A 12894-nucleotide genomic window follows, 5' to 3' on the forward strand; every position below is an offset into this window, starting at 1 on the left:
TTAGCACAGCGGTCCCCAACCTTTGTGGCTTGGCAGCTCGGCTGGGGGGAGGGGAGAAGAGACCAGGCTGCATGAGTGGTGGGCTGGTGCATGTGTGCACCCAGGGAGCTCCATTCACGCAAAAGTGTGATGTGACGTGTTGCATAGGAAGCAGTGCAGAGTTGTTGGCTGTAAACGGAAAGGTTATTCTGGCACGATAGCTGCCTTTATATTTAATAGTTCTTTAATATTAAGAGCCATGGTTGTACAATAGTTAGAATGCAGTACTACAGGCTACTTCTGCTGACTGCCAACTGCCAGCAGTTCGTTTGGCAGTTCGATTTTCACTGGCTTAAGGGTTATTCAGCCTTCCATCTGTCTGAAGTCAGTAAAATGGGGACCCAGATTGTTGGGGGCAATATGCTGACTCCATAAACTGCTTAGAGAAGGGCTGTAAAGCATTGTGAAGCGGTCTATAACTCTAAGCGCTATTGATATTTATCAGCTAGCTAGGAAAGAGAAGAAACTAGCTTTCATACAGTTGATATATAATAAATAAGCATTTTCTCCTTCCAAAATATGATTAAACTTTCATGCAGTTTTCAGAATCAAAAGGCATATACAGGTAAGGCATACAGATGTTCCCAAATTTATTTTAAGGAAAAGAAAAGCTTACTGCACAAAGCAAAATTAATTCATAAATATATTTGGATTGATCATTGAACAATGACAGTTTTCCTGAATTTCATTAGACAGCTTTTAGGGGAATATAGCTATAATGAAATACCATGATGTCGCTGTGAAAAGCTGACACTTACTGAAGGCCGGAAAATGTTTAAATAGCTGCTTCTCATTTTGTTTTCTTCTCAGTATCCCCCCATAGCATTACCAGGACCTGACTTTTTGAAGCCACCTGTCACAGATCAGCATGTCACACGCACAACTGCTGCTCCTCTTACCACAAATTCTGTGACTGCCACAAAACCCTGCAGTGGGCCAACACTAATAAAGGTAGGGCAGAACAAAAACAGTGGGTGTTGGTTTAATTATACCACTTTCCTCAACAAAAAAAATGAACATTTTAAACAGGAATAATAAGATATATAATTAGTTGGGCAAGAGCTTTTTAAAACTTTAGGGGGGAAAACCCACATGTATGCATTGGCAAGCAAGCATGAAATCTTCATCGCCATCCAGCACTGCAGTAACTATTAATCATTTTCCTAAAATAAATATTTTTTACCTCGGGTATTGATATTGTAAATATAGTAATTGCATTTTTCAGAATGTCGCCAGCTGGATTAGTGGTTTTGCAGATGACTGCAGGAAAGGAGCTACATCTGCCAGTTTCTATAAAATTGTTTTTATAAGATATCTCACTGAATCGAGTAGACAAAAGGTTGACATCACCTTTAAGTTATGCCGACTTTTGCTAGAGTCCTTAGCCTGGAGCTAAGCTTTTAACACTTAAATCACAATTTAAGAGACACTGACCTAAATTTTAGGATAATAATTTCTGACTGGTGAGGCGAAGCTACAATTCTGACAACCTACATTATTAAAGTACTAACGTTTCAGTCTCAATAATTAGCAAGACAGAATGCAGAGCAGTATTTTCCTGTTGAGTTTGGTCTGCTTTGGAGAGATAGTTAAGTGAAATGGTTAAAAGCAGCTACTAAAGTGAAAAGAATCAGCTCCAAAGATAATCATCTTCTCGATTATAGATAGATAACTGAATTCAGTCTGGAATTCTTACTGTTGAATCTATAAATATCCCTCTTTTCCAAATCAAGAACCAGTGCAGTATAATGGTACGTATACAGATAGCCCTCAACTTACAACCATCCATTTAGCAACCATTCAAAGTTACAACGGAACTGAAAAAAGTAACTTAGTCAGTTGGTCCTCACACTTATAACCATTGCAGCATCCCCATCGTCATGTGATCAGAATTCGGGCATCTGGCAGTCAACGTGTATTTACAATGGTTGCCACATCCTAGCAACATGTGATTTTCAATCTTTCCAGCTGGCTTCCAATGAGCAAAGTCAAGGGGAGAAGCCGGATATGCTTAACGACTGCATGATTCACTTAACAACCGCTGCAATTTGCTTAACGACCGTGGCAAAAAAAAGGTTGTAAAAATTGGGCATAGCCCACTTAGCTTTCTTAGCAACAGAATTTCAGATCTTCCATTTTGGTTGTAAGTCAAGGACTACCTGTATTGGTCAAATCCATGCACAGCCATGAACACTCACTCGGTGACTTTATAATGATAATATTAAAGTTGGAAGGGACCTTGGAGGTCATCTAGTCCAACCCCCTGCTCAGGCAGGATACCCTATACCATTTCAGACAAAGGGCTGTCCAGTCTCTTCTTAAAAACTTCCAGTGTTGGAGCATTCACAGCTTCTGGAGGCAGATTAACTGTTCTAACTAATTTCTCCTTAGTTCTAGGTTGCTTCTCTCTTTGGTTAGTTTCCCTCCATTTGGAACTTTGGGCCAATCATTTATCTTCCTCACATTCTTGTAGCTGTTGGGATGAAATTGGAGGGCAAGGTCACTTGCCTCTTGACTTCCTGGAGAAAGGAATGTAAGGCAGAGGTCTTCAAACGTGGCAACTTTTAAGACTCGTGGACTTCCATTCCCTGAATTCCCCAGTCAGTCCACGAATCTTAAAGTTGCCAAGTTTGGAAGCCCCTGGTCTTTACGGACAAAGGAACAAACAAACAAACAAACAAAATCTCTACTGTAACACAGAACGGCAGTTTTGGATTGAGCTTCAGCTCTGGATCAAAGCGTCGCTTTTTATTATTCTCTTTCTGAAAATAGCAACTTCACCCCAAGAACTCCAGTGACAGACCTCGGAGCAAGAAAAGCAAAGAACCGAAGCCCAGAGTGAAGAAACTGAAGTATCATCAGTATATTCCCCCCGACCAGAAAGGAGAGAAAAACGAGCCCCCGATGGACACCAACTATGCTCGTTTGCTGCAGCAGCAGCAACTGTTTTTGCAACTGCAAATCCTGAGCCAACAGCAGCAACATTACAATTACCAGACAATTCTCCCTGCACCACTCAAGTAGGTGAATCTTGGACGGTTCTGCGTTTGTTCGATTTCCTCATCTCTCCAGTGAGTGTGAAGAGTCCCTTTCCTCCACTCTGTCAGCAGTCCTCCTCCACTGGTGTCAACCAGCCTCTTCCTCAGGGCTATTTGCACTTTGGCTAAATTTGCACTTTGGGATCCAAGCTGTTCTTTCCATTTCTCCTCTTCGCCAATGGGAGGAAGGTTTGGCAGGACATTGGCAAGGAAAGGATTAGGCAAGAGGTTAAGTTCTCCTCCCCATGGCCAGGAGACAATCATACTTCCCCAAAACTAAGTGGACAACAGGTTGTTGTTGTTGTTTTTTAAAAAGTAAATAAATTGCGTTCATGCAAACGATACTGCATCTAACTTGGTCCAAAGAGTACCTAATGCAGATACTGATCATATAGCTTTCCTATATTGTATTTTGGTATAAGCTCTATACCAGAGGTCTCCAACCTTTTAGGCACCAGAGACCGGTCCATGGAGAATGTTTTTTCCATGGACTGGAGGGTGCCTGGTTTTGTGTGCTGCCTGCATCCTGCAGATGGGGCTTTGCATGTTTATGCGACCCAGTTGCTGACATGCCACGGCCCGGTACTGGTCCACGGACTGGGGGGTTGGGGACCCCTGCTCTATACAGCGGCTACACAGGATAAGCATGGATTGTACATGTTTAGAACCTGCTCTGCAGGATGGTAAAATCCCTCCTGAACAGCTTGATCAATAAGAGAAGTAGATCTGTTCCATTATTGATGAAAAGTGGGCTGGAATAGAGAAATTCTTTCCCCTATTTTAATTTTTAATTTTCCGGGAAAGGCCAGGCCATTCATTCCTTGTATGTCTTTTTGTGTGATGAATGTGGTCTATCTGTCTCCACACTGCAGTTTAGTCTAGGGAGTCACGTTAACAGAATAAAATAATCTTCGAAGCTAATAAACAAGATTATTTTGAAGCTTTCAAATGGCATTTCTCTATTCTGGCCCACTCCTAATAGATAGAATGTTTGGTGGCTAAAGGGGGGGAAAAAATGGCAGGACGTGTTGAACGAAATAGATGGAAAAGATGGTTTTGAAGGTTGATCTTCTTCTTCTTCTTCCTCTTTTTCCTTTGAAGGCCAGTAAATGACAAACAGGGTAACACTGGGAATGTACCACTGACTACTTTGAACAACAGCACATCTCCAGTAGCGGTCAGCACACTAAGACAGAACACTAATATTTTAAACAGAAAGCCAGGACCACTTCCTCCCAGCTTGGATGATTTGAAGGTAAAATAATAAAATCAACCAGTGTAGTGTGAAGCGTCTTCCAAGGGTCCAGAAAAAGGTGTTCCTTGTGACCCCAGAATGACTTCTAACTCACCTGACTTTTGAATCATTTCATTTTTCCCCAGTTTATCCCTCTGGCAGATGCCAACTCACCCACATGGAAAATGGTCAAAATGTAGTATTGTTTTCAGTTTACAAAAAAATGTAGCTTTAGATCTAGAGCAGGGCTCTCCAACCTTGGCAACTTTAAGACTTGTGGACTTCAACTCCCAGAATTCCTCAGCCAGCTTTGAAGTCCACAAGTCTTAAAGTTGCCAAGGTTGGAGGGCCCTGATCTAGAGTGTCTCCATACATTTCTGCATGCCAGATTTCAGTGGAAAACGATGGGGAATTTCAGATACGAAGAACAGCCGAGGAGGCCGGTCCATATCGCATGTGGGTGGGGCTGTGTGAGTTTTTTTCTCTTTTTTTGCATGACACCCAATCACAATCTTGCTGTCTTCTTCTATCACAGTGGTTCTCAACCTGTGGGTCAGGACCCCATTTGGGGTCGAACGACCATTTCACGGGGGTCGCCAAACAACGCAGTCCGCCATTTTTTCCCCCTTTTCCTTAGCTGTGCTACTCCCTTTTATTCTATTGGCTTTTGAAAGCCAATAGAATAGACTCTCTTGAATAGAGTCTAATTCTATTGGCTTTCAAAAGCCAATAGGAATTGTCCAGGCTGTCTCCGCCCTGCTGAGCCCGCCAAAAGTCCCATTCTGCAAACGGTGCTGCACCAGTTGAGTAGTCCTCGACTTACGACCGGTTGAGTAGTCCTAGACTTACGACCGGTTGGGGGTCGCGGCATTAAAAAGGTTGAGAACCACTGTTCTATCACAAGCAGGGTGTTTGCCCAAGAAGAATGCAATGAGAAGTCCATGAATACGTAGAAATTAGATTAAACAAGTTGTGCTAATTTGCTTCCCTTCGGTAGAGGATAACCACAGCATTGTCTCTCCAACTTGGCAACTTGAAGATTGTGGGCTTCAGCTGCCAGAATTTCTTGCCAAGCTTGAGAAACCCTGAGGGCCTTGAAGGACAGAGGGAAGATCACTTACTATGTCAATGAAATAAAAGAAAGGAAGCTTAAGTCCAGGTCAAGGAAGTTCACAAACACCTCAGACAGTCCTTCCTCCCCATTTCACAATTAGTTAAAGGAGGGAGATAGAGGGAATCTCATTCAAGATTGCAAGATTCTGTTACCATAGCTAGTCTGATGGAAGTAGCTTTAGGTCTACATGGTGTCTGATTCTTAGTCTGGTCTACGTTATAAGGCTAAACTCAGACATGTTGGTGCCGAGTTGAAAAATATGCTGAAAAGAGCACTTAACTACTCTAAGGACACAGGCAACTACCTGATTTTTTGGAGCGGAGGGGAATGGGGAGAGAAATATATTGCTACTTTAAAAGCAATAATAACAACATAAGAGACGTTAATAAAATTATGCACAATGCAGGGGAGGTAGATGACAACAAATTCTGCAAATAACAGCTATGAACTAGGGTTAGAATGGCAGAGGAGATCGTTCCCTAGATACGGACTGCAGAGAGCTGGCCATGATCTTTCAGCTTATCTTGTCTGTAGTGGTGATTAAGTGGATAAACGGGATCGGATAGCAGGACACAAAGGATGTTTAACCCAGTGATTTAGAAAGGCAGGCAAGAGGGGATAATTTTAGCATTCTGCCTTCAAGTACTTGCCTATTAATAGTTCTGCTTCATACAGCTGGGAAAACGAAATTGCAGCTGTTAGCCGTTAACGTTTTAAAAAGGATAGAGGGTTAATCCCTCAGATGCAATTAGACCCGCTCTTTTTGGTATTGACCTATTCTGCTATAAACAGAAATATTTTCTGTAGCCTTTTTAGCGTGGAATAAACTCCTGGGGCAGAGATTCTTAAACTGTGGATCAGGGCTTGTTTTGGAATCATGAGCACTTCCCGGGTGTCCCATTTTTTATTTTTTTTAACCTGATCAGGCATGCCCAGGCTGAGTGAGCCTTGCCAGAATTCATTCCCGCCTTTGTGTCTTGTTTTGCCTGCTGCAGCCTCGTGTCTGGCTGCAGGACCACAAAGTGGGGGACCCCCGCCATCAACCGATTAAAATTTAATTGTTAAAAGTAAATGGTATGTTTATTTCTAGCCCAACCCTAACCCTAAAGAAATAATGAGTCTTATTCGTGTGGGCTTTACTACAAATCCATTGTTCATTTTAGGGGGGATCTGCTCGTATTAATTATGACAGGGAGAAGTGAAGCTGATGGACTATAAGCTTCTACAAAAGGGTTCAAGTATAAAAAGATTGCCATCTTTTGAGTCTCACTCCCTTTTTAAACTATAGCTGAAATCCTGTAACTTCGGAACGCGTTCAGTTAACATTGTAAATAACCAAACTGCAAGGACTGTCCGTAGGGATATTACAGAAGTCTTTTGGCAACTACACAAATTAATGCTGCTGTCTGTATAGCTGCCTCTTCTCTCACCTCCGGAGATTATACCTATAAATAGTAATATTTTTCACTGTTTGGATTGAGATGGTTTCTTGGTTTCAGGAACCTCACTCAGTAAGACTTTGGAACTATTAAACCAAAATAACCTGTTTTTCTTCTTGGCTTTCAAATACATGCAGAATTGAAGCTGCTCTAAAAATGCATTCTTTCAAAAGGGAATGAAAATTAAATATTATCCAGCCCAGACGTCAGAGCTCTGTTGGCATTCTTACTGTACAGCTTGTCCATCAGCAGAGAGGTAGATGTATACAGAAGTAGAGATGTACAGGTATAGATACAGGGAATTTTCAAAAAAGCCCTGAGTTCGAACATCTTCTTTAGGCGGGATCCACACGGCTCCATTGCTTCTAGTCATTTTAATATTTCATGCCCATTATTCAGGGCACGTTAGACCAGCGGTTCTCAACCTGTGGGTCGGGACCCCATTTGGGGTCGAACGACCATTTCACGGGGGGTCGCCAAACAACGCAGTCCGCCATTTTTCCCCCCCTTTTCCTTAGCTGTGCTATTCCCTTTTATTCTATTGGCTTTTGAAAGCCAATAGAAGAGACTCTCTTGAATAGAGTCTAATTCTATTGGCTTTCAAAAGCCAATAGGAATTGTCCAGGCTGTCTCTGCCCTGCTGAGCCTGCCAAAATTCTGCAAACGGTGCTGCACCAGTTGAGTAGTCCTCGACTTAACGACCGGTTGGGGGGTCACAGCATTAAAAAGGTTGAGAACCACTGCGTTAGACTTTTCGGTTTTATTCTGCAGGATTTAAGTAAACGATCCATTGCGGGTGGTGTTGCCTCCAGTGGTGGTCATTTCTTCATTGGATTGCTTCATCCTAGTGACTTCATTTCTGTTAAAAAAAATCACCCTCTCCTCTTCCCTCCCCCCTCCCCCATTTCAGGTAGCTGAACTGAAAATGGAATTAAAGCTTAGAGGATTGCCTGTGTCTGGAACTAAAATAGATCTCATTGAGCGCCTGAAACCCTATCAGGATCTTAACAATAATTCTGTTGGCACAAGTAACACAGTGGCAGCAACTGCTTCCAGTAACGGAACCAGTAAACCTGGAGAAGTCACTACTCCATTCCCCGCCGCGCCATTAAATAAGCAGGCCATGAATTCTGCTCCCAGTTCCTCTTCGGAAACGACACCTGTTGCGACTGGCAACAAAATGGGACCCCCGGAACACGTGGGCTCCCCTTTGCCCATCTCGCCCTCTCCTTCGGAACAGTCCAGTCTCAGAACGGACGATGCTAACATGGCCGACACTTTGACGGAAATCATAACCATGATGTCTCCGTCGCAGTTCCCAAGCGCTTCCCCTCTTCGAGCCGCCGCGAACGAAGACCCCGGAAATACGTCCGGCATGGACTTGGACACCACTGAGAAGGACCGCAAGCTTCAAGAGAAAGAGAAGCAGATCGAAGAGCTGAAAAGAAAACTGGAACAAGAACAGAAGTTAGTGGAAGTGTTGAAAATGCAACTGGAGGTCGAGAAGCGGAGTCATCCTCCTCCTCCTCAGGCTTCTGCTCAAACGCCGATGCCTTTGAACCGGCAGCAGAACAACCCCTCTGTTAAAGAAGAAGGCACCCTGGCAGACAGCGCTAAGGCAAGGCAGTTGCTCTCTGATACCAGCCATGTTTTAGGGCAGCCCAGGCCAGCCGTTCTCCAAAATCTAGTTGCTAAAAAGGCCCTGGTTATCAAGCAAGAGATACCTTTAGCCAAAGCTGAGCCACAAAAGGTCATCTCTCAGTTCTTTGTGAGTTCACAGAGACAGCCACAAACGGCGGTCGTGGCCCATCCCCAAGCGCTTCTGGCTGCCCCAGGAACTGCCCAGCTGTTACTGCCACTCTCTCTGCAGGGTCCAAATTCAGCCACTTCAGTGCAGCTGCCTGCAAGCAACATCCAGGTACATTTGGGGTTACCTTAATCTGCTGGCCGCTACTAGTCAAGGAGAAATTCGGGAATGCCATTTGAGATACGCTAGCAGCTGTTCCTCCCCAAGTTATGTGGAGGAACCTGGAAGCTTCCTGTTGTATTTTGTGGAAAAAACAGATTCTAGTTCTGGAGGCAAATGAATCGTGGTTTAATATCCCTTGGCAGAAACGTGCACGATTGTTTGGTGTAACATGCTGTCTCGGGGAATTACGGTAAAAGTTAAACAACTCCCTGTAAGCCTGATTGCCCTTCAAATCATCTCCAGTATTGCCTAACAATTACAAGGATTTTGACTGATAAATTGATGCAATTGAGGGTGCTTTGTGTTCCTTCATTTTCAAAGAAATTACAAGTTCTTGTCATGAGTGGAAAACTGACAACACCATAAACTCAATCCTTCTACCTTTTCCAATGAAGTGCTATAGAATTGGGGCTGAAATAGTAATAGGGAATCTAATAGGCAATCTAAATGGGATTGGGGGTTTATACCACCTCTGTTTTCTAAGGCAAAATTAGTGAGCAAAAATCCAGATGCACACTTTGAGCTAAAAAAGGTTCTTATCCAATTAATATATTAAACAGGTGCCTGGTTTTGACTATACTTTTTCTATTATCCCAAAAAAGGGTCTTATCATCGTAAGGCAATGCATGTGCATACAGGCAGACACGCACATTTTCCATGTGATAAAATTTCTCTTTGAATTTAGCTGCAGAAAAGGTTATTATGGCATCCCCATGTGTCCAGTTCACTAGATTGTAGTATATGGTAGTTGATACATAACCATTTTATTCCATATAGTTTTGCGCAAAAATTTCAGAGGGGCTTAAATTTGATAGAAGTCCTGCATAGTGGGTTTTTTTTTTTCATTTTAAAATAGATTTGAGGTCTGCAGAGTGAAAAATAATGCCATCTTGGCTGCCTTGATGTTAATGCAATTATCTTCTGTATCCGGCAAATTGAAGACGTACTTTTTTTTATCCTCTAGGTTCAAACACAAGCTGGTATTCCAGCCATCGCACAAGTCTCTACTTCTGGTTTGGCCCCCAAAGTGCCACAGATGCACATGTCAGCCCCCAAGCAAAATGTTTCCCCACAGCATGCAGCTGGCCAAACCTCAGAGAACAGAAAGGTTGGTGAAGGTTTATGTACAAAGGGATTATGTCCTGTACCTAAAGTTCTGTATTCTATTACTTGTACGGGCTCATACAGTCACTCTTCAATAAAATAAGATCCAGGATGGAATAACATGCAGATTTAACTATAGCAATAGCCCTTATACTTATATACCGCTTCACAATGCTTTACAGCCCTCTCTCAGCGGTTTACAGAGTCAGCTTATTGCCCCCAACAATCTGGGTCCTCTTTTTATCAACCTCAGAAGGATGGAAGGCTGAGTCAACTTTGAGCCGGGTCAGGATCGAACTCCTGGCGGTGGGCAGTGAGTTAGCCTGCAGTACAGCATTCTAATCACTGCGCCACCACGGCTCCTTTATTTAATCATGCGTCGTCCTGTTGTGATGTTCAAATTTAGCCAGAATCTTTGTCCCCTGTTTGAAAAATAAAATGCTTGATTTACTTTGCACGGACAAGCACATGTGTTTTTATGTTTTGGGTGCAAAGACAGTAGGAATTTTCCTCTGCAAGTTTTTGGCCGTTCGACATCTTCACACCTCACACCCAGGGAGAGTCATGTTGTTTGGAAACAATACAAGGGCTAACTAAAATAACCTTCTTAAGGAAAGTATTCGGATTCTTTTCTGGACCGATTGGGCTCAGTTTAAGTTTTATTATCGTGCTAATAAATATTAGGGGTCCTTTTTAGTGTTTTGCTATCCACCCTGCCTTTTTTAGTTTAACATTTTTTACAGAGAGGTTTCTCCATCATGTTTTTGGTTTTTTTACAGGTATTTCCCCCTACCTCACCTAACACAGTGTTTTCCTATCAGAATCCGTCGGCTCCCAACCTGCAGCAACCTTTGTTTAAGCAAGCCTCAAACACGACGTCTCACTCAGGGAACCAAGCATCCTTAGTGCAAAATGGACCGAATCCTCTTCAGAAGGTAGAACTTATTCTCCATTGTAGAGACCTGTCCTGCCGAAAGAGCACTGCCTGGAAGTTAGGGTGATCCATGGGATGCCTCTTTGCACTGTGGGGGAGCAGAACAATAATTAACACTATCTTTGCATAAGGGCTCTTAATCTCAAGGACATGGTGGAAGAGAATGAGATTTATTTATTTATTTATTAAAAAGGTAAATTCATAGCAGGCTACATAATCACTTAAGCCCTGGGATGTATCTCGTTCTTACATTGTAGGGACCATGTGCAAGGGGTAGGCATTTGTCACAAGCATGAACGCTCTTGCACATACAGGCATTTTACATACCTAGAACATTCTTTTTTAGACACAGGCACATATCCCCTATCACCATCACGGTAATAGCAATAGCACTTAGACTTATATACCGCCTCATGGTGCTTTACAGCCCTCTCTAAGGGCGGTACAGAATATCAACACCTTGATTTGAGATGGCTTTTAAGGACAAAGCGGGATCAATATGCCACATGTCATAGTGCAGTGATGGCGAACTTATGGCACGTGTGCCAGAGGCGGCACTCAGAGCCCTTTCTGTGAGCACGCCTGCCACTGACACCAGCATCTCACACAGGTCCATTAGGCTGCCACCGGCGCCCGGAGCAACAGCCCCGCCCAGCACAAAGGAGGCAAAGCGGCCGGCTAGCAAGCTCGAGTAGAGGTGCACTCGCTGGCCTCTGTGTGTGGGGGCCGATGGTATCAGGCAGCAGCCGCCCCTGCCTCGCCTTGCCTTGCCCTGCAGCAGTAGCACCCCCACCACACACTGCAGGAAAAGCCTCCTGCCCACCGCCCCACCCACAAGACCCCCTGGATCTCTCCCAATCCTGCCCAGCCCCCACAGGCGTCCCCCCCACGAGCAACATCGAGATGGCCATGCCCACCCAGTCTGCCATGATCACTGCAGCCACACCCACCCAATGGCCATGCCCCCCTGCTGCCCCCTGAGGGAACCACAATGCTGATGCAGCCCTGGCACTTTGCAATAAATAAGTGGGTTTTGGGTTGCAATTTGGCCACTCGGTCTCTAAAAGGTTTGCCATCACTGTCATAGTGAGTGAATTAATAAAATAAAATAAACAAGGAGAGCCGGGTCTCTTTAAAGACATTATTTAAAATCTGTCTGCTGACTGAATCCGTTGTTTCTGACAGCCACCTTCCCCAGCTCAGTCCCAACAATACCTTTTGCACCAGTCCTTGTTCAACAGTTCAGGAACCAAAACAAAAGACCCTCCACGCTACGAAGAAGCCATCAAACAGACTCGCAGCCTGCAGTCTTCTCAGCGAGAAGTAAGTCGAATAAGCAGTTAACATTTACTCTAATATGTGTTATTGGGGCACCCAGCTTCAGTAAGGAACCAATAAAGAGATGTGATGAGCAGCCCATTGCTGCTCAATCCTAAAAAAAAAAAAAAAACAGAGGTGAAGATGTTGAGACTCTAGAAAGAGTACAGAGAAGAGCAACAAAGATGATTAGAGGTCTGGAGGCTAAAACATATAAGGAACGGTTGCTAGAATTGGGTATGTCTAGTTTAATGAAGAGAAGGGCGAGGGGGACATGATAGCAGAGTTCCAATATCTCAGGGGCTGCCCCAAAGAAGAGGGAGTCAAGCTCTTCTCCAAAGTGCCTGAAGTCAGGACAAGAAGCAACAGATGGAAACTAATCCAGGAGAGAAGCAACCTGGAACTAAGGAGAAACTTCCTGACATTGAGAACAATTAACCAGTGGAACAACCTGCCTCCAGAAATGGTGAATGCTCCAACACTGGAAGTCTTTAAGAAGAGACGGGACAGCCACTTGTCTGGAATGGTATAGGGTCTCCTGCTCAAACGGGGTTGGACTAGAAGATCTCCAAGGTCCCTTCCAACTTTATTACTATTGTTGTTATTATTATTATTATTGCAATTTTCTGAAATCTTAAAATGAATTGGTTTCTGGAGTGTCTGCCATGTTATGCCATGTCAACATTCCCTCAGAGGGCAGGCAAAG

The 12894-nt window shown here is 43.7% G+C and overlaps 1 protein-coding gene across 3 annotated transcripts in view; it reads left to right on the plus strand.

The window, feature by feature from the left end:
• The window catches only part of MRTFB (myocardin related transcription factor B), a 76197-nt gene that overhangs the window by 51501 nt on the left and 11802 nt on the right, over nucleotides 1-12894 (plus strand). For 2 of the 3 annotated variants that reach the window (XM_039360348.1, XM_039360349.1), the window contains 7 exons: nucleotides 850-990; nucleotides 2812-3059; nucleotides 4179-4332; nucleotides 7775-8782; nucleotides 9798-9941; nucleotides 10717-10872; nucleotides 12057-12194. In XM_039360348.1, coding sequence (XP_039216282.1) covers nucleotides 850-990; nucleotides 2812-3059; nucleotides 4179-4332; nucleotides 7775-8782; nucleotides 9798-9941; nucleotides 10717-10872; nucleotides 12057-12194 — 1989 coding nt within the window. The remainder of the gene's footprint in view (nucleotides 1-849; nucleotides 991-2811; nucleotides 3060-4178; nucleotides 4333-7774; nucleotides 8783-9797; nucleotides 9942-10716; nucleotides 10873-12056; nucleotides 12195-12894) is intronic. The other variant, XM_039360350.1, reaches the window with a different exon arrangement.

Source organism: Crotalus tigris, unplaced genomic scaffold (genome assembly GCF_016545835.1).
Source record: "Crotalus tigris isolate CLP2741 ecotype Arizona unplaced genomic scaffold, ASM1654583v1 scf7180000019173.45859301935:6455823, whole genome shotgun sequence".
NCBI classification, from domain to species: Eukaryota; Metazoa; Chordata; class Lepidosauria; order Squamata; family Viperidae; genus Crotalus; species Crotalus tigris.